Here is a 25,516-nt window from a genome sequence, read left to right as displayed (position 1 = left end):
TATAGAAAGCTTTTGGGTTTTCCTTGATCCTACCTGCCAAAGACTTCTCATGTCCCCTCCATGCACTTCTTAGCTCTCTCTTTAGATCCTTCCTCGCTTCCTTGTAACTATCAAGCGCCCCAACTGAAACTTCACGCCTCATCTTCACATAGGCCTCCTTCTTCTTCTTAACAAGAGATTCCACTTCTTTGGTAAACCACGGTTCCCTCGCTCTACCCCTTCCTCCCTACCTGACTGGTACGTACTTATCAAGAACACGCAATAGCTGTTCCTTGAACAAGCTCCACATATCCAGTGTGCCCAACCCTTGCAGCCTACTTCTCGAACCTACACGTCCTAAGTCATGTCTAATGGCATCATAATTGCCCTTCCCCCAGCTATAACTCTTGCCCTGCGGGGTATACTTATCCCTTTCCATCACTAACGTAAAGGTCACCGAATTGTGGTCACTGTCTCCAAAGTGCTCACCTACCTCCAGATCTAACACCTGACCTGGTTCATTACCCAAAACCAAATCCTATGTGGCCTCGCCTCTTGTTAGCCTGTCAACATATTGTGTCAGGAAACCCTCCTGCACACATTGTACAAAGAACGACCCATCTAATGTACTCGAACTATATCTTTTCCAGTCAATATTTGGAAAGTTAAAGTCTCCCATAACAACTACCCTGTTACTTTCACTCTTTTCCAGAATCATCTTCGCCATCCTTTCCTCTACATCCCTAGAACTATTAGGTGGCCTATAGAAAACTCCCAACAGGGTGACCTCCTTTCCTGTTTCTAACCTCAGCCCATATTACCTCGGAAGAAGAGTCCCCATCTAGCATCCTTTCCGCCACTGTAATACTGTCCTTGACAAGCAGCGCCACACCTCCCCCTCTTTTGCCCCCTTCTCTGAGCTTACTAAAACACCTAAACCCCGGAACCTGCAACAACCATTCCTGTCCCTGCTCTATCCATGTCTCTGAAATGGCCACAACATCGAAGTCCCAGGTACCAACCCATGCTGCCAGTTCCCCTACCTTATTTCGTATACTCCTGGCATTGAAGTAGACACACTTCAAACTCCTACCTGAACACTGGCACCCTCCTGCGAAGTCAAATCTGTGCTCCTGACCTCTATACTTTCAATCTCCCGTACCCCAAAACTACAATCCAGGTTCCCATGCCCCTGCTGAATTATTTTAAACCCCCCCCCCCCAAAGAGCACTAACAAATCTCCCCCCCAGGATATTGGTGCCCCTCAGGTTCAGATGTAGACCATCTGTCTATAGAGGTCCCACCTTCCCCAGAAAGAGCCCCAGTTATCCAGAAATCTGAATCCCTCCCGCCTGCACCATCCCTGTAGCAACATGTTTAATTGCTCTCTCTCCCTATTCCTCGTCTCACTATCACGTGGCACGGGCAACAACCCAGAGATAACAACTCTGTTTGTTCTCGCTCTGAGCTTCCATCCTAGCTCCCTAAAGGCCTGCCTGACATCCTTGTCCCCTTTCCTACCTATGTCGTTAGTGCCAATGTGGACTACGACTTGGGGCTGCTCCCCCTCCCCCTTAAGGACCCGGAAAACACGATCCGAGACATCACGTACCCTTGCACCTGGGAGGCAACATACCAAACGTGAGTCTCTCTCGCTCCCACAAAATCTCCTATCTGTGCCCCTGACTATTGAGTCCCCAATTACTAATGTTTTACTCCTTTCCCCCCTTCCCTTCTGAGCAACAGGGACAGACTCCGTGCCAGAGGCCCGTACCCCATGGCTTACCCCTGGTAAGTCATCCCCCCCACAAGTATCCAAAACGGTATACTTGTTACTCAGGGGATCGACCGCAGTGGGTCCCTGCACTGACTGCTTCTTCCCAGTCCCTCTTACAGTTACCCATCTATCTCCAGTCTTTGGTGTAACTACTTCCCTGAAGCTCCTATCTATGACCCCCTCTGCCTCCCGAATGATCCGAAGTTCATCCAGCTCAAGCTCCAGGTCCCTAACACGGTTTTTGAGGAGCTGAAGTTGGGTGCACTTCCCACAGATGAAATCAGCAGGGACACTGACGGCGTCCCTCACCTCAAACATTCTGCAGGAGGAGCATTGTACTGCCTTCCCTGACATCACCTCTAGTTTAAAAAAAAAACAAGAAAAAGAAAAAGAAAGGAAGAGCTTACCTGATATCCCCTCAAACCCTGCTCCCGCTGAAAGGTAAGCAAATTTAAAGGCACTCACTCACCTTCACGACAAGCCCCTGCTCCCGCTTCCCAACAACCGTGGTTTTTTTTGGTTAGAGGAGGAGGTAGGGTGGGAAACACTGATGAAGTGTTTCGGGTTTAACTGTCACTTGACAACAGCCCCTCCACAAACCACCTTCAAATTAGGCTGACCGCACTGCACGTATGCAAATTTCCCCAGAACAGCTGATCAGTAGCTCTGCTATGCTGCCCTCTGCTGGATGCTTTCCTTCACTCAAACTCCTCGGGTCTCCTTCGCAGGTACACCTTCAAATTAGGCTGACCACACTGCACGTATGTAAATTTCCCCAGAACAGCTGATCAGTAGCTCTGTTCTGCTGCCCTCTGCTGGAATGCAACCATTGATATATTTGATTGTTAAGCTATTTGACGTGTACTATTTTCCTTGTGGTTCATGGTCTGTATCTGTAAGGGTTTCATACTGACTACTCAACAGTGCTATTATTGAATCATATCATAAAATTCCAACAGTGCAGAACGAGGGCATTCGGCCCAACAAATCTTCACTGGCCCTCCAAAAGTGAACCCTACCCAGGCTCACTCACCAACCTTATCCCCGCAACCCCACACCACCTGTGCATCTTTGGACACGAAGGGGCAATTTAGCATGGCCAATCCACCTAACCTGCACATCTTTGAACTGTGGGAGGAAACCGGAGCAGCCAAAGGAAACCCAAGTGGATGCCGGGAGAACGCAGAGACTCCACGCAGACAATCACCTGAGGCTGGAATTGAATCCGGGTCCCTGCCGCTATAAAGTAGCAGTGCTATCCACTGTGCTACTCTGTCACCACAACTTATTGGGATAAGATCTTTGGATAATGAGCATGTGAAGAAAAATGTGCATATGTTAAGAAATTGATTTATTATGATCCCAGACCAACCCCAACAGTGACAAGGATACCGGAATGTAACCTTTTTAGTTTATTTTAAGATAGTGCAGAAAGAATAATTCGCTCCAGGAGTGATTTCATGAAGAAATAAGACTTTGTTATTTCTAAAACAAAACTTTATTATGTATACCATATTAAACATTTAACTTCACACCCAAAAAGAACAGCTTACAATTACCCCATACCAATATTATACAATTTCCTATTAAACAGCAAGAAAAGAAAGATACAGCTCTCAATCCATCTTAAAAATCAGCTGCGCATAGATTAAAACTGCATTTGTAAAACAAATGTAGCTCCGATTGGAGCCCCTTCAGACTCTGGCTGAATATATTCAAATAGCTGCTTCAACTAGTTTGTTGCAGCTTCTTCCTTATCTCCAGACAAGATGGCTCTACTTTAAAATATTCTTACATTTTTTAAAACTGAACAAAGACTCCCTGTGCTTTCGGACTCTGTGGTAGCCAGATCAGACCTCTCTCTTCCAAAGCTTCTCCAAAAACTCTGTCTCTCTACACAGGTTTCTCCAAAACTGCCTCTCTCCACAGCTTTTCAAAATTTCTTTCTACCCAACAATGACATCAGCACCTCAAGCTAACAAACAAATTTACTTTCCAGGGATTTGAAACCACATTAACTCCCCAGGGACATTCCAGGCAAATCACTAAGCTATAGTCCAGACTGAGAAACACATTTCTTCATCAATTTCACCTGCTGGCTGCTAAAAACACCCAGGTCCTGCAAAAACAGAGTTTTTTTAAAAAAACATGACCATTGCAGCCAAACACACTCTAACCCCAGGCTTTTAACCCAATGCTTAGAATCCAATATTCCTGAAGTCTTCCAATTTTCATAGATTGAAAATTGCATTTGAAAACTAAGGACGTCTAGATCAGATAAGGTGATCCAAATGAGGACAATTGGATTGGATTTGTTTATTGTCACGTGTACCGAGGTACAGTGAAAAGTATTTTTCTGCAAGCAGCTCAACAGATCATTAGAAAAGGGAATTAAACAAAATTCAAGAAAATACAAGAAAATACATGAGAATACATAATAGGCCAAACATAATAATAAGCACGACATTGAGCATTCAGTTTTGAGAATTTTTACTAGGGTGGTCACCATTAGTCACTGAATCTTTAAATATGTTCTTGCTTTGCACCTCATTGTGAGCATTGTGTCCTTAGAGATGCAATTTAACGGACTCAAGTAAAATTCCGCTGAATGGTGCATTTAGTGAGGTGTTTCTCGGTGCCTGTTGTGTTGAGAAAGACCCGCTATTCAACGGCACTTTGCCGTTTTCTTTGACGTCGGTGAGAAAATTCCCAATGAAGCCATTCTTTAAGTCATTTCCTGCACCAGTGAGCTCACCGCGGACTCAGGATGTTAATCCTGATTCTTTCATTGCCAGTCTGGGTTCAATAAAATTTGAGACGGATTTACAGGTGTCAATTATCGTTTATTTCAAACAGCTTGCAAGCTTGATTCACTCTGATAAAAAGGCAGGAGACCAATGTCTCTTGAAACTTCCAGAGCGAATGACACAAAAGGAGCACAGCATCTGGTTTCACACATGGATTCAGCATTGTTTCACAGACACACGACCAAATAAGGCAACAGTACAAATGCAAAGCTCCCATAGGCTTTCCCCACATTCCTCAACCTGGCCTGAGGCCCCTTTTCCTAGTATCCCTGGCAACAAAGAAATGGTCTTAGTGACTGCCCATCCCCCTCTTCCTCACCATGCTTTCTGAATCCCTTTGTCCTTTGTTTGTGAACTCACTACTGTCAGACCGGCACTATCATCTACCTTATTCTAACTAATAATCCTACTGTCTATCACATTCGTTTGTTCAATTCCTCAAGGACACCCCACTTCTTGCAAATTAACTCGTCTGCGATCTTCGAGCAACCCCCCCTTAACACCACCTCTTCAGGGCAAGGCTTCCCCCAGGCCCTATCCCTGGCAAAGGCAACCTGGCATCTCAGCATTGCAAGCCTGGCACTCTGGCCCGTTCCAACCAGGGAGTGCCACCTGGAACCTTGGCAGTGCCAAGGTGCCCCAGTGCCAGGGGGAGTTCCTGACCGGTGCCCGCCCCCCAGGGGCCTCAACTCCCCAGCAGCCCCCCCCCCCCTCCCCCCCCCCCCCCCTCCCCCCCCCCCCCCCCCCCCCCCAGGTGCTGTCATGACAGGTTCACGATTTTGTGAACCAGTACCAAACGGTGCCCATTTGAGGTCTTGCTGGCAAGGCCAGTGAATCCTGTGCCCTGGATGAATTGGATAAGCACATATTTAAATGAGCCTAATGAAAAGTCTGCAAATTGGCCTGATAATGCTTTCTCTGAGGCACACAGAAGTGGCTTGAAGTGACCTCCATACCATTTTCCATCTCTCCATTTGGGGAAAGGCTTCTACTTGGAACTTTCTGATGACAAGAGTTTTGACGCTTACAGCCACCAGCAGAAATATTTTCATTAATATTTTTGTTTTGAAAACATTGTGTCACAAAATAATTTCAAAGGAACCACAAGCAGTAATGAACCACTGAATAAATATTTTGTCCTTTTACAAATGGGAAAAAATAATAAATTATAGTTGCCAGGGGAGACAGAAAATGATTTTCTTGTCACTTCATAAGAAATAATAATTTAATGTTAAATATTTATTTTCAGAGCTTTGCGGCCTTACGAGCAGTAGGATTTAAAAAACTGCTGTCATAGTGATTTACTATGGCCTAACTGGAGTTAAGCATAGCATAAATCAATGGCTACATGACTCCCTTTACTTGATCCTTAATTCTACCAAGTTGCAAAAAAATATAATTTTCTTCTTAGAAAGTTTTGGAACCTGTTTTATGCTACACTGGTATCGGTGTGTATGATGGTCTATGTTAAAATATATTAACCAGACAACATCCTTTATCCAACTGTCCACCAGATGTGAATTTCAAGATGTAAATTTAAGTCATACTTTCAATGGCCATATGTGATGAGTGGGCTTCTTATGACCTGAACAATGGCTTCTGAGAAAATCAATAGATCAATAGTCAAAGCATATCGTCATTTGGTAGTACAGAACTTGAGTATTGTTGAAAAAAGAGACTGTCAAAGTTTTTCATCTTCCACTCATCAGGAAACATTCAACAGGGGAAACAACAAGGAATAGTATATGAGAAGAGAATGCTGATTGGTTGGCAAGTGGACTCTGATTGGTAGAGGCATTGCCATGGAGAATGCACCAGTTAATGGTGACCTACAAATAACCGCCAAGCGGTGTTAGAAATTTGAGCCAGGCAGCCTAATCAAGGCGTTGCCATGCGGAATGAATCAGTGAATGTCTGTCACTTATTTTGTTTAGCTGAGACAGGCATAATACGTGCATATCTTATTTCTGTCTACAAAGAACAGGGCATTAATATATGTAGTTCTAGTACACACAAATGTAACCACTGTGATCCCGACTGACACTCTTAAATTGGTTGTCAGCCTAATTCTTAGCTCACTGAGGGTTATTTAGCAAATATCCAATCATGTAATCACATCTAATATTGGACAGGGTACAGTCTGCATCTTGCACATTGTGAACAGTGGTGGGGACATGCTGTTTGATATGATCTGCCATACAGAACATATGACCTACAAACCCAGCATCACACTAGCACTGAAATTTATCTATCACTTTACTAATTTGTGTGGTAGGCAGAATGCCTGGCAGCAGCACCTGTTACAGATTGATACCAATTGTGTTGCTATTACATAGTAGCAGAGTGAACCAACTAACTTCGCCTGTTGCTCAAATTGGTATTCAACACTAACAGGATGCTGTCATCCAGCCTATTAATGCACAAGGCCTTCTTCTTTGCAGACAGACAGAACATGTAAACCATAGCGCCTGTTTCAGCTAACACGATAAGTGAAATCCATTTGCTGATTAATTCCCCAGAGCAATACCTTGATCAAGCTGCCTGGTTTAAATTTCAAACATTGCTTGGCAGTTAACTGGCTCCATCTCCATATGCTTTGACCAATCAGAATCCATTTGCCAACCAATCAGCATTAGAACATAGAACATAGAACGATACAGCGCAGTACAGGCCCTTCGGCCCTCAATGTTGCACCGACATGGAAAAAAAAACTAAAGGCCATCTAACCTACACTATGCCCTTATCATCCATATGCTTATCCAATAAACTTTTAAATGCCCTCAATGTTGGCGAGTTCACTACTGTTGCAGGTAGGGCATTCCACGGCCTCACCACTCTTTGCGTAAAAAACCCACCTCTGACCTCTGTCCTATATCTATTACCCTTCAATTTAAGGCTATGTCCCCTCGTGATAGCCACCTCCATCCGCGGGAGAAGGCTCTCGCTGTCCACCCTATCTAACCCTCTGATCATTTTGTATGCCTCTATTAGGTCACCTCTTAACCTTCTTCTCTCTAACGAAAACAACCTCAAGTCCATCAGCCTTTCCTCATAAGATTTTCCCTCCATACCAGGCAACATCCTGGTAAATCTCCTCTGCACCCGTTCCAAAGCTTCTACGTCCTTCCTATAATGGGGCGACCAGAACTGTACGCAATACTCCAAATGCGGCCGTACTAGAGTTTTGTACAACTGCAACATGACCTCATGGCTCCGGAACTCAATCCCTCTACCAATAAAGGCCATCACACCATAGGCCTTCTTCACAACCCTATCAACCTGGGTGGCAACTTTCAGGGATCTATGTACATGGACACCGAGATCCCTCTGCTCATCCACACTACCAAGAATTTTACCATTAGCCAAATATTCCGCATTCCTGTTATTCTTTCCAAAGTGAATCACCTCACACTTCTCCACATTAAACTCCATTTGCCACCTCTCAGCCCAGCTCTGCAGCTTATCTATGTCCCTCTGTAACCTGCAACATCCTTCCGCACTGTCTACAACTCCACCGACTTTAGTGTCGTCTGCAAATTTACTTACCCATCCTTCTGCTCCCTCCTCTAGGTCATTTATAAAAATGACAAACAGCAACGGCCCCAGAACAGATCCTTGTGGTACGCCACTCGTAACTGAACTCCATTCTGAACATTTCCCATCAACCACCACTCTCTGTCTTCTTTCAACTAGCCAATTTCTGATCCACATCTCTAAATCACCCTCAATCCCCAGCCTCCGTATTTTCTGCAATAGCCGACCGTGGGGAACCTTATCAAACGCTTTACTGAAATCCATATACACCACATCAACTGCTTTACCCTCGTCCACCTGTTCAGTCACCTTCTCAAAGAACTCGATAAGATTTGTGAGGCATGACCTACCCTTCACAAAACCATGCTGACTATCCCTAATCATATTATTCCTATCTAGATGATTATAAATCGTATCTTTTATAATCCTCTCCAAGACTTTACCCACCACAGATGTTAGGCTCACCGGCCTATAGTTACCGGGGTTATCTCTACTCCCCTTCTTGAACAAAGGGACCACATTTGCTATCCTCCAGTCCTCTGGCACTATTCCTGTAGCCAATGATGACCTAAAAATCAAAGCCAAAGGCTCAGCAATCTCTTCCCTGGCTTCCCAGAGAATCCTAGGATAAATCCCATCAGGCCCCGGGGACTTATCTATTTTCACCTTGTCCAGAATTGCCAACACTTCTTCCCTACTCACCTCAATGCCATCTATTCTAATAGCCTGGGTCTCAGCATTCTCCTCCACAATATTATCTTTTTCCTGAGTGAATACTGACAAAAAGTATTCATTTAGTATCTCGCTTATCTCCTCAGCCTCCACACACAACTTCCCACCACTGTCCTTGACTGGCCCTACTCTTACCCTAGTCATTCTTTTATTCCTGACATACCTATAGAAAGCTTTTGGGTTTTCCTTGATCCTACCTGCCAAAGACTTCTCATGTCCCCTCCTTGCTCGTCTTAGCTCTCTCTTTAGATCCTTCCTCGCTTCCCTGTAACTATCAAGCGCCCCAACTGAAACTTCACGCCTCATATTCACATAGGCCTCCTTTTTCCTCTTAACAAGAGATTCCACTTCTTTGGTAAACCACGGTTCCCTCGCTCTACCCTTTCCTCCCTGTCTGACTGGTACGTACTGATCAAGAACACGCAATAGCTGTCCCTTGAACAAGCTCCACATATCCAGTGTGCCCAACCCTTGCAGCCTACTTCTCCAACCTACACATCCTAAGTCATGTCTAATGGCATCATAATTGCCCTTCCCCCAGCTATAACTCTTGCCCTGCGGGGTATACTTATCCCTTTCCATCACTAATGTAAAGGTCACCGAATTGTGGTCACTGTCTCCAAAGTGTTCACTTACCTCCAGATCTAACACCTGGCCTGGTTCATTACCCAAAACCAAATCCAAAGTGGCCTCACCTCTTGTTGGCCTGTCAACATATTGTGTCAGAAAACCCTCCTGCACACATTGTACAAAGAACGACCCATCCAATGTACTCGAACTATATCTTTTCCAGTCAATATTAGGAAAGTTAAAGTCTCCCATAACAACTACCCTGTTACTTTCGCTCTTTTCCAGAATCATCTTCGCCATCCTTTCCTCTACATCTCTAGAACTATTAGGTGGCCTATAGAAAACCCCCAGCAGGGTGACCTCTCCTTTCCTGTTTCTAACCTCAGCCCATACTACCTCGGAAGAAGAGTCCCCATCTTGCACCCTTTCTGCCACCGTAATACTGTCCTTGACTAGCAGCGCCACACCTCCCCCTCTTTTGCCCCCTTCTCTGACTTTACTAAAGCACCTAAACCCCGGAACCTGCAACAACCATTCCTGTCCCTGCTCTATCCATGTCTCTGAAATGGCCACAACATCGAAGTCCCAGGTACCAACCCATGCTGCCAGTTCCCCTACCTTATTTCGTATACTCCTGGCATTGAAATAGACACACTTCAAACCACCTACCTGAACACTGCCGCTTTCCTGCGAAGTCAAATCTGTGCTCCTGACCTCTCTACTCTCAATCTCTCGCACCCCAAAACTACAATCCAGGTTCCCATGCCCCTGCTGAATTAGTTTAAACCCCCCCAAAGAGTACTAACAAATCTCCCCCCCAGGATATTGGTGCCCCTTGGGTTCAGATGTAGACCATCCTGTCTATAGAGGTCCCACCTTCCCCAGAAAGAGCCCCAGTTATCCAGAAATCTGAATCCCTCCCGCCTGCACCATCCCTGTAGCCACGTGTTTAATTGCTCTCTCTCCCTATTCCTCGTCTCACTATCACGTGGCACGGGCAACAACCCAGAGATAACAACTCTGTTTGTTCTCGCTCTGAGCTTCCATCCTAGCTCCCTAAAGGCCTGCCTGACATCCTTGTCCCCTTTCCTACCTATGTCGTTAGTGCCAATGTGGACTACGACTTGGGGCTGCTCCCCCTCCCCCTTAAGGACCCGAAAAACACGATCCGAGACATCACTTACCCTTGCACCTGGGAGGCAACATACCAAACGTGAGTCTCTCTCGCTCCCACAAAATCTCCTATCTGTGCCCCTGACTATTGAGTCCCCAATTACTAATGCTCTGCTCCTCTCCCCCCTTCCCTTCTGAGCAACAGGGACAGACTCCGTGCTAGAGTTCCGCACCCCATGGCTTACCCCTGGTAAGTCGTCCCCCCCACAAGTATCCAAAACGGTATACTTGTTACTCAGGGGAACGACCGCAGGGGGTCCCTGCACTGTCTGCTTCTTCCCAGTCCCTCTTACAGTTACCCATCTATCTCCAGTCTTTGGTGTAACTACTTCCCTGAAGCTCCTATCTATGACCACCTCTGCCTCCCGAATGATCCGAAGTTCATCCAACTCCAGCTCCAGTACCATAACTCGGTCTTGTAGGAGCTGGAGCTGGCTGCACTTCCTGCAGGTAAAATCAGCAGGGACACTAACAGCATCCCTCACCTCAAACATCCTGCAGGAGGAACATTGCACTACCTTCCCTGCCATCCCACTTAATTTCAACCAAGTTCTGGTAAACAAATATAAAACAAATAAAAAAATAATAATATAATATAGCACTTACCTGCTCACCCCAATGGGTCTTATTATTAGGTTAGAGGAGGAGGGCGGGTGGGAGACACTACACGTGTAGTGTCTCGGGTATCCTCTCCACCACAATTTATTGGCTAGGAGAAAATCCTTCCCAGAAGTCCGCGGGTCATACTTCCGGTTCCCGCCTTATATTATCTTTGCTCCCACTGGCACCCCGCCGCTCTCAATGTGTCCCCTCCCGCTCTTTTCAATGTCCCGGCTGTCTTACCTCTCGCGCTCTTTTCAATGTCCTGGCTGTCTCTCCTCCCGCGCTGTTTTCAATGTCCCGGCTGTCTTACCTCTCGCGCTCTTTTCAATGTCCCGGCTGTCTCTCCTCTCGCGCTGTTTTCAATGTCCTGGCTGTCTCTCCTCTCGCGCTCCTTTCAATGTCCCGACTGTCTCTCCTCTCGCGCTGTTTTCAATGTCCCGGCTGTCTTACCTCTTGCGCTCTTTTCAATGTCTCTTTTCATAAGTTGTTGTTTTCCCCTTATACTGATAACTGCAAGACAAAAAGCCTTAACATCTCTGTTTTTAAAAAATATTTAGAGTAACCAATTATTTATTTTCCAATTAAGGGGCAATTTAGCATGGCCCTATCAACCTAGCCTGCAGATGTTTGGGGTTGTGAGGGTGAGACCCATGCAAACACGGGGAGAATGTGCAAACTTCACATGGACATTGACCCGGAGGCGGGATCGAACCTGGGTACTCAGCACCGTGAGGCAGTAGTTCTAACCACTGTGCCACCATGCCGCCTGCAACATCTCTGGTTTGATGGTTCCAAGTCTCTTTTTCAGCACTAATCAAAGCATGGATCAGAATTCAACTACAGTGGTATTTTTCCAAAATGATTGTATCTTGAAACATTGTGCTGTGAAATAATTTCAAAAAGGAATGCTAATGGATATCTTCAGTTAAATTTGAAGGAGGGCAAGATTCATGGTGCAGAACAGCACCAAGAATGAGAAGGGAAACGTGTAAGATGAGCTAAATTGCTATTTAGAGTTAAATTGATGTCAAATCTGTGAAAAAGAGGGCACTGAAGTAAGCTAAAAAGTTCTGGGAAATTTGAAATCCTAATTACAGAAAGAAGCAGAAATGATCATTTTTGCAGCCCGAGCTACATTTTCATTATATATTGGCTAGCACCACTGCATTTGAGAGAATTGCTTGTTCAAGAGCCAAACTTGTAACTTAGAATTCATGGCCTTGTTCAGTATTTCATCGGCGTGATATCCTTATTCAGCCATTGTCCTTCAAATCTGGTTATTGTCCACCTTCTCCTGTGGGAAGTTACTTCATTCCTAAGCACTGATATAAATTTTGATTTCTCTCTTACATCCTCCCTTTTTCTCTCTCAAAGCCTTTAAGCTTTTTGTTTAAGGTCTTAGATACGTTACTGTTGTTGATATGAACTTTAAAATTACAAATAGAATTCAACGACAGAGTGATCTCTGGAGCTCACCTCAAGGTCACTAATTCATTTTGAAAAACGTAAGTTTGTCCTACTGTCTGGGGCCTGAGGTTGCCTTGAATAAAGGAATAATATACAAGTCAATTTGAATTCTAACCCCTTCTCTTTGGCAATCTTGGCTCCCTCAAATTAGGATGCCTTGTCACCTCGGAGACCTTGGTGGAATGCTCTGGACCTTGTCCTTGCTGGAATAGGCAGGCAATATTGGGTTTTCAACCCAATTTCCTAAAGGGTGCACTTGCTGAGGCTCTTTCCTAGTGCAGTGGCCGCACCCCTAGCCAAGCTGTTCCAGTACAGCTACAACACTTATTTCGAACCGGCAATGTGAAAAATTGCCCAGGTGTGTCCTGTACACAAGAAACAGGACAAACGCAACCCAGCCAATTACCGGCCTATCAGTCTACTCTCCATCATCAGCAAAGTGATGGAAGGAGTCATCAAAAGTGTTATCAAGCAGCACTTACTCAGCAATAACCTGCTCACGGATGCTCAGTTTGGGTTCCGCCAGGATCACTCAGCTCCTGACCCCATTAGAGCCTTGGTTCAAATGTGGAAAAAAGAGCTGAATACCAGAGGTGAGCTGAGTGTGACTGCCCTTGACTTCAAGGCAGCATTTGACTGAGTATGGCATCAAGGAGCCCTAGCTAAACTGGAGTCAAAGGAACTCAGAGGGAAAACTCTCCGCTGGTTGGAGTCATACCTGGCACAAAGGAAAATGGTTGTTGTGGTTGGAGGTCAATCATCTCAACTCCAGGACATCATTGCAGGAGTTCCTCAAGGTAGTGTCCTAGGCCCAACCATCTTCAGCTACTTCATCAATGACCTTCCTTCAATCAGAAGGTCAGAAGTGGGGATGTTTGCAGATGACTGCACAATGTTTAGCACCATTTGCGACTCCTCATATAATGAAGCAGTCCATGTCCAAATGCAGCAAAACCTGGACAATATCTAGGATTGGGCTAACAGTGGCAAGTTACATTTCTGCCACACAAGTGCCAGGCAATGACCATCTCCTGCAAGAGAGGATCCAACCATTGTCCATTGTCCCTTGACATTCAATGGCATTACCATCACTGAATCTCCCACAATCAACATCCTGGAATCAGAAACTGAAGTGGACGAGCCATATTAATACTGGGGCAGGTCAAAGGCTAGGAATCCTATGGCGAGTCACTCACTCCTGAGGCCCCCCCCCCCCACCCGCAAAGCCTGTCCACCATCTGCAAGGCACAAGTCAGGAGTGTAATGGAATACTCTCCAATTGCCTGGATAAGTGCAGCTGTAAAATGCTCAGGACGCTCCGCACCAACAAATACATGGATCGGATGGGCACAGAGGGATATGGCACGAAGAAATGCTGAGGGTTTTGACAAAGGATAGTAGCATGACCGGTACAGGCTTGGAGGGCCGAGGGGCCTGTTCCTGTGCTGTATTGTTCTTTGTATTCCAGGCTGTTGAGTGTGGCAAGGAAGACAATAGCACAGGTTCTGGAAATAATTTTCAATTTCTCTCTAGCCACAGAAGAGGTGTCAGAAGAAACAACATGACAGTCAATCTAACTTCAGTGGTGGAGAAATTATTGAACAATTCTGAGAGACACGATTAATCCGCATTTGAGGATGTAGGAATTGATCAAAAACAGTCAGCATGGTTTTGTCAAGGGGAGGCCAAGTGTTGATGCCGGCGACAAAACTGGCGCGAGCGACGCCGGCGTCAACGGGCTTCCAGGCTCAATCATTCACCCCTTCTTCGGGGGCTAGAACATCGCCGGAGTGCTGTGCGCTGCTCCAGCACCAAAAGCCGGCTGCTACAGGGCCGGCGCGGGTCTGCGCATGCGCGCCACGGCCATCTCCATGCTGGCCCCCGGGCAATATGCAGAGCCCTACAGGGGCCCGATGCGGAGGAACATAGCCCCTCCCCGGAATTAGCGTGCCCGCCGATCCGTTGCCCCCGATCGCGGGCCTGGCCACGGTTGAGGCCCCCCACCCCCCAGAGTTGGCTCCCCTCGCCCCCCCCCCCCACACCAGGACGGCCCCCACAGCCAGAATGCCGAGGGCCCGCCGGGTAGGACCATACGCAAATGATGCTGGCGGGCACTCGGCCCATCGAGCGTGCGGAATAGGTCTCCGCTGAGTCTGTGGTATGGACATTCTTCTATGATGTGGTGCATAGTTTGCTCTCTCCGACAGACACATAGGGAGATGACACTATCGCCCCATCTGTGGAGGTAGGCCAAGCAGGGCTGTGGTCGGGCCTGAACCTGTTAAGGTTAGACCACCCTTTCATTGGAAGGCAGTTGTTGGGTTGGGTTTGAGATGAGGTACTTGTTTGCTATGTCCAATGATAACCGTTAATTTGCCCAGGTGGAATTTGCATTTAAGTTCAACGCAGGAGGGTTTTTCCAGATCGGGTATTTTGATGGAAGTTATACTTTAGGTGGGCTGAATAGCTTAGCATGGCGTGGCAGGTGGGGGGCATTGTGAACTTTTCCTATCATTTTGTGGGTTTTTGCAAGTTGTGTGTGTGCAGTATACTGCTAATGAGTATGAGAGTGCCTGTGCTGAGGTTCTATGGATGGTCAATGTCCTATTTAAGGTCAGTCCAAGGTAGGTTGGAGTTGGGGGTACTTCAACCTGTAGCCATACTTTGGATATTAAGCTCTTTATTGGCTTTTGCGCTGTAGGCTGGATACTGTTTATACAGGGCTTGGCTTGAGTCACCATGTGTATCTGTATTGTCAAATTTTGACATGTACTTAAGGTCCGGTCCAAGGTATCGAAGTTAAGGGCTTACGTTTTGAGGTAGATGTCATCCGAATACATTTCCACGCATCGAATCGGGACCGGCGCTGGTTCCTCGATTCCCCAGTCCCCGAAAAGCCAAGTACAACACGCCGCCTATCCCCTACCTGCGACCATTGCCAGAGGCCTGCACCGCTATTCTCCGCCCCCAACCGGCCGAAGTCCCGATGGTGTGGATCTAACATGGTCCTGCCATTCGGGATACTTGCGTGGCGACTGCAGACTCAGCCCGCAGCCGCCATGTTCGGGGGTGCGCCGATCGGAGGGCAGGGGGGGATCATACGGGACCGGGCTATATTTGGACGGGCGGTCCGGGTCGGGCACACAGCCGATTGGGAGCACTATTTACGAGGTCCAGCTCGGCGGTCTAGTCCGCCATGGAGCACAGCGCGACCGCTGGGAGCCGCCGCCGTGTGCATGTGCAGCCTCTGACCCGAATGTGTGGGGACCCGTATCTGCAGCTAACGCTGCGAGCTTCATGGTGGACCCCTGTTGACCCCCTGTAGGGCTGTGAATATGTGGCCTTTTGATGCCAGTTTTTCTGGTATGAAATGCCACAGGTTTACAACGGTGTGGGGATATAGTCCCTGAAACGGATAATCCAGCCTCATTTGTGTACAAGTTTAACAAGGATTAGAGTCAATATTGAATCTTGGGGAAGTTTATTGGTTTGTCTGTTCCATGTACTTTATGCCCATCAAAAGTGAACCTTCGGTTTTTCAACAAAGTTCCAATACATTTAGTCGCCTGTGGGGTGGGGGGACGGCTCATGACAGCTTCAGGAGGAGGCCAGTGTGCCATATGGTGTTGTAGGCAGCTGGGAGGTCAAAGAACATAGCCTGTCTTCATGTTTTTCTGAAATCTATTTTCAATGTAGGTGGTAAGGGCCAGTACCTGTTGCCCGATGCTGCAGTCATTGCCGGAAACAGTTTGGTCGAGTGGACAAGGTGAAACAGTGGATGTTGTGTATCTGGACTTTCAAAAGGCTTTGACAAGGTTCCACACAAGAGATTAGTGAGCAAAAGTAAAGCTCATAATATTGGGGTAATGTATTGACGTGGATAGAAAACTGAGAATGGGAATAAATAGGTCCATTTCATAGTGGCAGGCAGTGACTTGTGGGGTTCCACTGGGTTCAGTGCTGGCACCTCAGCTTTTTACAATATGCAGTAATTTTGAGCTACCTACAATATGCATTAATGAAATGGACAAAGGAATTGCATTCAATATCTCCAAATTCGCAGATGACACTATGCTGGGTGGCAGTGTGTGCTGTGAGGAAGATGCAAACAGGCTGCAGGGTGACTTGGACAGGCTGGCTGAGTGGGCAAATACTTGGCAAATGCAATATAATGAGGGTAAATGTGAGGTTATCCACTTTGGTGGCAAAAACAGAAAAGCAGATTATCTGAATGGTGGCAGTTTAGGAAAAGGGGAAGTGCAACGGGACCTGGGTGTCATGATGGAACAGTCGCTGAAAGTTGGCATGCAAGTACAGCAGGTGGTGAGGAAAGCACTGTTGCTTCACAGCATCAGGGACCCGGGTTCGATTCCCGGCTTGGGTCACTGTCTGTGCGGAGTGTGCACGTTCTTTCTGTGTCTGCGTGGGTTTCCTCCGTGTATTCCGGTTTCCTCCCACAAGTCCTGAAAGACCTGCTTGTTAGATGAATTGGGCATTCTGAATTCTCCCTCAGTGTACCTGAACAGGCGCCACAGTGTGGCGACTAGGCGGTTTTCACAATAACTTCATTGCAATGTTAATGTAAGCCTACCTATGACACGAATAAAGATTATTATTTTTATTATTAATGGCATGCTGGTCTTCATAAGCGAGAGGAATTCAGTACAGGAGTAGGGATGTCTTGCTGCAGGGCCTTGGTGAGGCCAAACCTTGAGTTTTGTTTGCAGTTCTGGTCTCCTAGTTTGAAGAAGGACATTGTTGCTATTGAGGGTGTCCAGCGAAGGTTCACCAGACTAATTCCCGGGATGGCAGGTGACATATGAAGAAAGACTGGATCGACTGGGCTTGTACTCATTGGAGTTTAGAAGAATGAGAGGGGATCTCATAGAAACATAAAATCCTAATGGGACTGGACAGGCTAGATGCAGGAAGAATGTTCCTGATGTTGGGGATGTCCAGAACTAAGGATCACAGCCTAAGAATAAGGTGTAATCCATTCAGGACTAAAATGAGGAAGAACATCTCGTCTCAGAGAGTTGTGAACTTGTGGAATTCTCTACCACAGAGAGCTGTTGGGGTCAGTTCATTGGATATGCTCAAGAGAGAGCTGGATGTGGCCCTTGCGCTAAAGGGATCAAGGGGTATGGAGAGAAAACGGGAGTGGAATACTGAATTTGCATGATCAGCCATGATCAAATTGAATGGTGGTGCAGACTCGAAGGGCTGTATGGCCTAATCCTGCACCTATTTTCTACGTTTCTTTTATGTGGAAACGACAGGAGAGAGATTTGATGGTGGCTAGTTGAAAGTATGTGGGGCAGGCCCTCTGGTGCCGAGGAGTGGCGTGAACCACTCCGGTGTCGGGCCACTCCAAAAGGTGCGGAATTCTCCAGGGGCTAGGCTGGCACCGGAGTGGTCTTTTTCAGGTTTTGACACATATCTTTGGAATGCTGTTGGAATTTATGACTATCATGTAAAACCAGATAAGCCAGGCAAGTGTTCGTGGCCCAGGTGTTTCATAAATTCTGACACGATATGGTCATATCCTGCTGCCTTACCACACTTCAAGCCTTCCAGTGACAGCCACTTTGTCAGCCACTGGCAATGTATGTTCTGCTGGGAGGTGGTCTTTTTCCAGGAGGCTATGGATGTCAGCATTGACCTCCCGCAAGAGCCTGATCCCCCCCCCCCCCCGCCCCTCCCAGATTTTGAGAAGTATATTGTTTTTAAAAGATGAAATGTTATATTATGTTATTCCACCATTTTAAATTTAAAGCTGAAAAAAGTTGGAGAGGGTGTCTCCATTTTAAAGCACTCTCTCGCTCTCTCTTACTCACCTGCCATGGAATTCCACTGCTGCTTTCAAGCTGAAAGGCTTCCAATTGGTCCTCCAGTCGCGAAAGCCGACCGCCTGGCCATTTATTTCCGGCTTTGGAGAAAATGTTATTGAGTGACTGTTTTCCACACAATCTCCTCAAGAGAGTTTCAAAAATAGGGGGGAAAATGCTTACCCAAGCCACCGTTTCTGTGGTCAATCTAATTTGGATAATAATAATAATCTTTATTGTCACAAGAAGGCTTACATTAACACGGCAATGAAGTTACTGTGAAAATCCCCTAGTCGGCACATTCCGGCGCCTGTTCGGGTACACAGAGGGAGATTTCAGAATGCCCAAGCACTACCTAATAGCACGTCTTTCGGGACTTGTGGAAGTAAACCGGAGCACCCGGAGGAAACCCACGCAGATGCCCAATGCCCAGTGACAACAATGCTTTCTATAAGAGCTGAATTATTAGTGACTTGGGAAATCACACGTAATGTGAAGGGTCACAGGTGGGATCGTGGCAATGCTTCTACAAACTGCCCACAACCTTGATGAGGGAGAAATGCGTTGAAATTATACACACACATTCAAATTGTATGATTGAATACTAAAAATGTATTTCAACCAATAACCTTGCCTTGGAGATTTTTAAGTATAAAACGCCTGATATTTATCTTATTATTTTTACTTTCAGTTATAGTGAAAGAAGGCGAAATCAGTTCTTTTGCAGGATACATTAAGTCTGGCTACTGCTACATATTCAAAGACATAGAAATCCTGAAGAAACTTTCTCTGGGAAAAATGGTAAAAGTTTTTGTAAACTCTGTCCTTTATCTTCAATGAACTGTAGCTCATCCTAATTGTCAAGCTGCTGTTATTCACACTACATGTCTCAATTGGTATTTTCTCTGCACTTGACTTGAGCACGAGGGGCGCAATTCTCCGCTCCCCACACCGGGTGGGAGAATCGCTGGAGGGCCCCCCGACTAATTTCACGGCCCCCTGGCGCCCCCCGCGATTCTCCCACCCCCCGCTCGGAAGAATCGCCGCTCGCCGTTTTTCACAGTCGATTCTCCAACCCGTATGGGCCGAGCGGCCTGCCGTTCGCAACCATTCCACGACAGCGGCAACCACACCTGGTCGCTGCCATCGTGAAATCGCCGTGAGATGCCCGTTTTGGGGCTTGTAAGGGGCCTGGTGGGGACTGAGCACCATGACTGTGCTCGGGAGGGGACAGGCCCGCGATCGGTGTCCACCGATCGTCGGGCCGGCGTCTCAATCGGACGCACTGTTTCCCTTCCGCCGCCCCGCAAGATCAAGCCGCCACGTCTTGCGGGGCGGCTGAGGGGAAAGACGGCCACCGCGCATGGGCGGGTTCGAGCTGTCAGCCTTCGTGACGTCAGCCACGCATGCACGGGTTGAAGCCGGCCAACCTGCGCATGCGTGGCTGGCGTCACATAGGCGCCGCCGTCGTGTCACACTCGGCGCGCCACCGGCTGCCGAGAGTTACGGAGCGCCGCTCCTAGCCCCGCCGGGAGGGGAGAATAGGGGGCGAGGAGCGGCTTCCGAAGCCGTCGTGAAACTCGGCCGAGTTCACGACGGCCCTCCCGATTTTTCCAGGGAGTGGAGAATTCCGCCCTAAGTTTCTCATCACTAGTTTTGTGACTTTAAGAATTTACCAGCTAGCAAGCAGCAGATTGTGGTTTTAACCCTTTCAATTCCGTCTGAGCTATTCTTGTCAAAATAGCAGTCTGAGAGTCAGTATCTGACCGACCTTTGATCTGTCGGGGGTGCTTGCTGCTTGCTAGCTGGTCCTTACTAGGCCTGGTATTCACTTGGCTGCTGGGATACCAATTAAAGGAGAGGATATTTATTGACCTTGAATCTGGGGTCAGGTGTGGGACTTGAGCCCCTGAGGGTTAGAGTGCATTTTTAATCTTTTCAGCCTCCTCTATAAGGGCCAGATAAAGGTTAATTTCTGTATATTCATATCTGATAGTGATGGTTGGCCCTACATATCAGGTACCATCCCATTTCCCATCCATTTTACTGATACATCTTTAAATGTCTGTTATGCTGTGTTATTTACTTCTGTTACCATGGATGCCATATTTTATTTCCTAGCAAAGTGTGGTGAAGCATATCATCATGGGAAAGCTCCAAGAGAAGGAATCATTCGGAGAGATCAGTATTATTCTTAAAAAACCCTTCACCTGTTCGATTATATCAGCAACAAAAGTTGAACTTGGAGTAATTTCTGCCGCTGATTTACAAGGTACTGTTCAATTAACCAGCCTCATTGGTGCTCACTGTAATGTTTGATGTGTAACAGGCACCTTTTAGTGTTATGGGCCAGGGTTTAGAAAACTCCAAAGTACATCATGGAGTTCAACTGACCTACAACTGTTTATTGGTTTTGGCCACAATGAGCACAAGAGCCTGCCTTTCAGGTGTTATTCAACACAGGTCTTAGGCACTTTTCATCAAACTTTATTCTACGAATTTAGTTAACATTTGTAGAAACACACACATGCAATAAATGTTATCAACTACCAACATAAATACCCCAGACAGCTACAGTAATGTTTTTATAACCCTGAATGAATCCCCTCTTTACTGTTCCAATTTAAGAACAAGATCCAAGTAAAAAGCAGAGCCCCCTTTTCAAAGGTGTGGCACACGGCACTCTTACTGCTATAAGACTTGGTACTGAAACTCTTGTTTCCTTTCCAAACAGCAGGTCTAATTTCCTTCTAGAAATCAATTGTCTCTTTTATCAAGGAGTCTGGAAACAGCTTTTAAAATGAAGATAGAGAAACCTTTCTTTCAACCTGTGCAGTACAAACCCAAAGGGAAAGTAAAACTCAGAGCCACAGAAATCTCCCAACTCAAAAACAAAAGAAAAAACTCACAGAGCCACAGCTCAGCTCCATCCACACAATGACATCACAGAAGCCATGTGATAAGACAAAAATATGACAATAGTTACTAACACACTTCTTTAAGGGACCTAAAATAATGTTGCATAGAATCCCTACAGTGCAGAAGGAGGCCATTGAGCGCATCGAGTCTGCACTGACCCTTCGAATGACACCCTACCCAGGCCCAATGCCCTGCCCTATCCCTGAAACCCAATTAACCTTTGAATAATTCGGGCCAATTTAGAATGGCCAATCCACCTAACCTGCACATCTTCGGACTGTGGGAGGAAACCGGAGCACCCAAAGGAAACATCACGGGGAGAAGGTGCAAACTCCACACAGACAATCACCCAAGGCTGGAATCGAACCAGGGTCCTTGGCGTTGTGAGGCAGCAGTGCTAACTATTGTGCTACCGTGCCACCCAAAATTTCATAATATATTCACAGTACATTATTGGAGTATTTGTTCTTTGAGATTCATTATTCACTAAGGTACGATTGAAACCTTTTTCTATTTGTTAACAGGACTTGACTCAGTAAATAAAATCCTTCTGCAACAAACAGCACAACCAATCTTGGGTAACCTCACACAGGTGAGTAGAGTTATACATTAATCATAAGGAACAATATATTATAGTGTTTTATTAAATTCTGTTAAGTAAACACAAACCTTAGTCCAGCACTGAAATCAGATTGACTAAGGTGCAGCTCTTTAGATGATATCTTATTCAAAAAATGATTTGCAGCACTAAAGTAGGAGAGAGCTATAAATAACTCAATATTTAGAAACATTGCAAAAAGTGGATACATTAGTAGGACTTAAATTTGATCAATCCTTTGGACCAGCTGGACTGCATTAAATAATCTCCCAGAATTCTCTAGATTCTAGAACAATCTCTATGGATTAGAATGACGTGTACATTACCCCACTATTTTAAAAAAGTGGAACAGAGAAAACGGTAGTAAAGGCCAGTGAAACTGGCATCAGTGGTCGGAAAAATGCTAGAACCAGTTATTACGGACATGGTAACAGACACTTCGAGAATCATAACGCGATTAGGCAGAGTCAATGCAGGTTTATGAAAGGGAAATCATATTTGGCAAATCAGTTCTAGTTTTTTTGGGGTTGTATCTAGCAAGGTAGGTAACTGCACCTGTGGGTGCAGTTGGGTTTTCAAAAAGCAGCTATAAGGTTATTATACAAAATTAGAGCCCTTGGCCCCTGGATTGGGACCAGTCTATGATCATTGATTGAGGATTAGTTAGTGGATAGAAAATAGAAAGCAATAATTAATCAGTCATTTTTGAATTGATAGGTTCTAAAAAATGGTGAACTAGTGGTGAATCACAAGGATCAGTACTTGATCTATTTACAATCTATGTCAATGAATTATCCAAGCTCTAAAAACTAGCACTTGGCTCCTCCCTCTGCAACTGGATCATCGACTTCCAGACCCATAGACCACAATCAGTAGAGATAAACAGCAACACATCCTCCACGATATTCCTCAATAGCCCCTTACTATACTCCTTATACACACACACAGGACTGTGTGGCAAAGTTTGGATCCAACTCCATCTACAAGCTTGCTGATGACACGACCATAATGGGTCGGATCTGAAACAAAGCTGAGTCAGAGTGCAGGAGGGAGATGAAGAACCTAGTGGCATTGTGCAATGACAACAATCTCTCCCGCAATGTCAGCAAAACTAGGTCATTTACTTCAGGAAGCAAAGTGTCATATACATCCCTGTCTGCATCAATGGTGCCGAGGTGGAGATGGTTGACAGCTTCAAATTCCAAGGTTTACACATCACCAACAATCTGCCCTAGTCCACCCACATCGACGCTACCACCAAGAAAGCAAAGCAGCTCATAGGCTTCCTCAGGAAACTAAGGAAATTTGGCATGTCCACATTGTCTCTTACCAACTTTTACAGATGCACCATAGAAAGCATCCTATCTGGCTGCATCACAGCCTGGTAAGGGAACTGTTCAGCCTAGGACCATAAGAAACCACAAGGAGTCGTGAATACAGCCTAGTCCATCACGCAAACCCGCCTCTCATCCATTGATTCTGTCTACACTTCCCGCTGCCTTGGGAAAGCAGACAGCATTCTCAAAGACCCCTCCCACCCGGGTTATTCTCTCTTCCAACCTCTTCCATCGGGCAGAAGATACAAAGGTCTGAGAACATGCACTAACAGATTCAAAAACAGCTTCTTCAACTTCTTCCCCGCTGCTACCAGACACCTGAATGACCCTACTATGGACTGAACTGATCACTCTACGCATCTTCTCTATTGTTGTTAGTACTATACTCCGTATGCTTCACCCGATGTGTATGACTATGTATTTACATTTTGTCTTTGTGGTAGGTTCTATGTTTTTCCATACATGGAACAATCTGCCTGGAACAATACTCTTCACTGGTACCTTATGTAATAATATGTATATTGTAAGGAATACAACAGGTTAACAATTTGATGTTAATACATCTCACCAGCAGTTGGCGATAAGGAGCATTCATATAAATATCATGGGCGCGATTCTCCCGAGTTACGAAAACTCGGGAAGCTGGCGTCAAAAACGGGCGCGTTTGGCGCCAGCCTCCTCCCCCCCCCGACCGGGAACCGATTCAGCTCCCCGGTCGGGGCTAGTATCGCGCGGCCGTGAACTCCGGCATCGCGGGCTTAACGAATTTCGTTAAGCCCGCTAGCCAGAGTTAGCGACGGCTGACGCATCAGATGACGTCAGCCGCGCATGCGCGGATTGGACGACTCCAACCCGCGTATGCGCGGATGACGTCATCACGCATATGCGTGAAACCCGCGCATGCGCGGGCCGGTATGCCCCTCAGCCGCCCCGCGAATGGATCCAGCGGGGCGGCGGAGGGAGAAAGAGTGCGCGGGTTAAGTACCCACTGCCCGCGATCAGTGCCCACCGATCACGGGCCCATGGCACCCTTGGCACGGCTGTGGTACTGCCGTGCCAATCGGTGCCATGGTTCCCCAGATCGGGACTTTACGGCCGTTTTTACAAACGGTCAGACCAGGTGTGTTTTACGTTCATAAAAACGGCCGTAAAGGCCTTTGAAATCGGCCCATCGGCCAGGGGTGAATAGCTGCTCGCCGTAAAAAAATGGCGGGCAGCGATTCGTGTCGGGGGGCGGCCGTGGGGGGGGGGGGAGAATAGCGGGAGGGCGTCGGACCAGCGTGTCCGTAAAAATTTACGCCGCCCGCTATTCTCCGAATTTTCGTGAGAGCGGAGAATTGCGCCCCATGTGACTCCTAGGATTCAGGTGCTGAGGCATGAAAGAGATTATTTGCATAGTTGAGAGATCTGCAGTTAGAGATATCGTATAGTTAAATTTAATAACTTTTACGTTGGGATTTGTTTGAATCTTATTTAAGTGGTGTAAATAAATCAGCTTTGTTCATTTATTTAGCTTGATGTTAATTGTTCCACACTATCTACTCAAGATATCCTGATTTACAAAACAGAGAGCATCACATGCTACCAGGAGTGGTCACTAAGGTAGTGCAGTTAGATTTAGAAGGAGAACTTTTTTTGAAGAAGAAGCAAAAATTTGCAATGATTGGAAAAGAAAATCTCATCCAGAGTCCGATCGCAACGACGTCATGGAAGCCAGTCACATCGAAGCCCAGTCAAACTTTCATGGAGGGTTTGCAGACTCCAAAGCAGTTCAGGACATCGGGTAAAGTAGATGTGAACTTGAGGAACTTCAAACAACAGTTTGAATTGTACCTCTCAGCCTTCGACCTTGAAGCAGCCAGTGCTCACTGAAAGATTGCACTGATCTTAAACATGGCTGGACCGCAAACGTTAGACTAGTATAACTCATTCCACTTCGAGAATGAAGTAGATAAAAAGAAATATTATACGGTCGTAGAAAAGTTTGACAGACACTGTGAATTGCAGATTAATGAAACGTTTGAGCATTACATTTTCTGAAAACGAGTCCAAAAGGCAGGTGAAACAGTTGACCATTTCGTAACAGATCTCAGGCTCAAAGCGCAGACCTGTAATTTTTCGCGATTATCAGACTCCCTTCTGCATGATCAGATTGAATTCAGTATAAAAAATGAAAAGCTGCATGACAGATT

General features: G+C 46.3%; 1 protein-coding gene across 1 annotated transcript in view; it reads left to right on the top strand.

The window, feature by feature from the left end:
• The window catches only part of cnbd1 (cyclic nucleotide binding domain containing 1), a 275,196-nt gene that overhangs the window by 217,382 nt on the left and 32,298 nt on the right, over nt 1–25,516 (top strand). Inside the window, exons 9-11 of the mRNA XM_038810468.1 lie at nt 19,162–19,271; nt 20,592–20,742; nt 21,914–21,981. Coding sequence (XP_038666396.1) covers nt 19,162–19,271; nt 20,592–20,742; nt 21,914–21,981 — 329 coding nt within the window. The remainder of the gene's footprint in view (nt 1–19,161; nt 19,272–20,591; nt 20,743–21,913; nt 21,982–25,516) is intronic.

Source organism: Scyliorhinus canicula, chromosome 10 (genome assembly GCF_902713615.1).
Source record: "Scyliorhinus canicula chromosome 10, sScyCan1.1, whole genome shotgun sequence".
Lineage (NCBI taxonomy): Eukaryota > Metazoa > Chordata > Chondrichthyes > Carcharhiniformes > Scyliorhinidae > Scyliorhinus > Scyliorhinus canicula.
The sequence above is the reverse complement of the archived record's forward strand: the minus strand, read 5'-3'. Positions and strand labels throughout refer to the sequence as shown.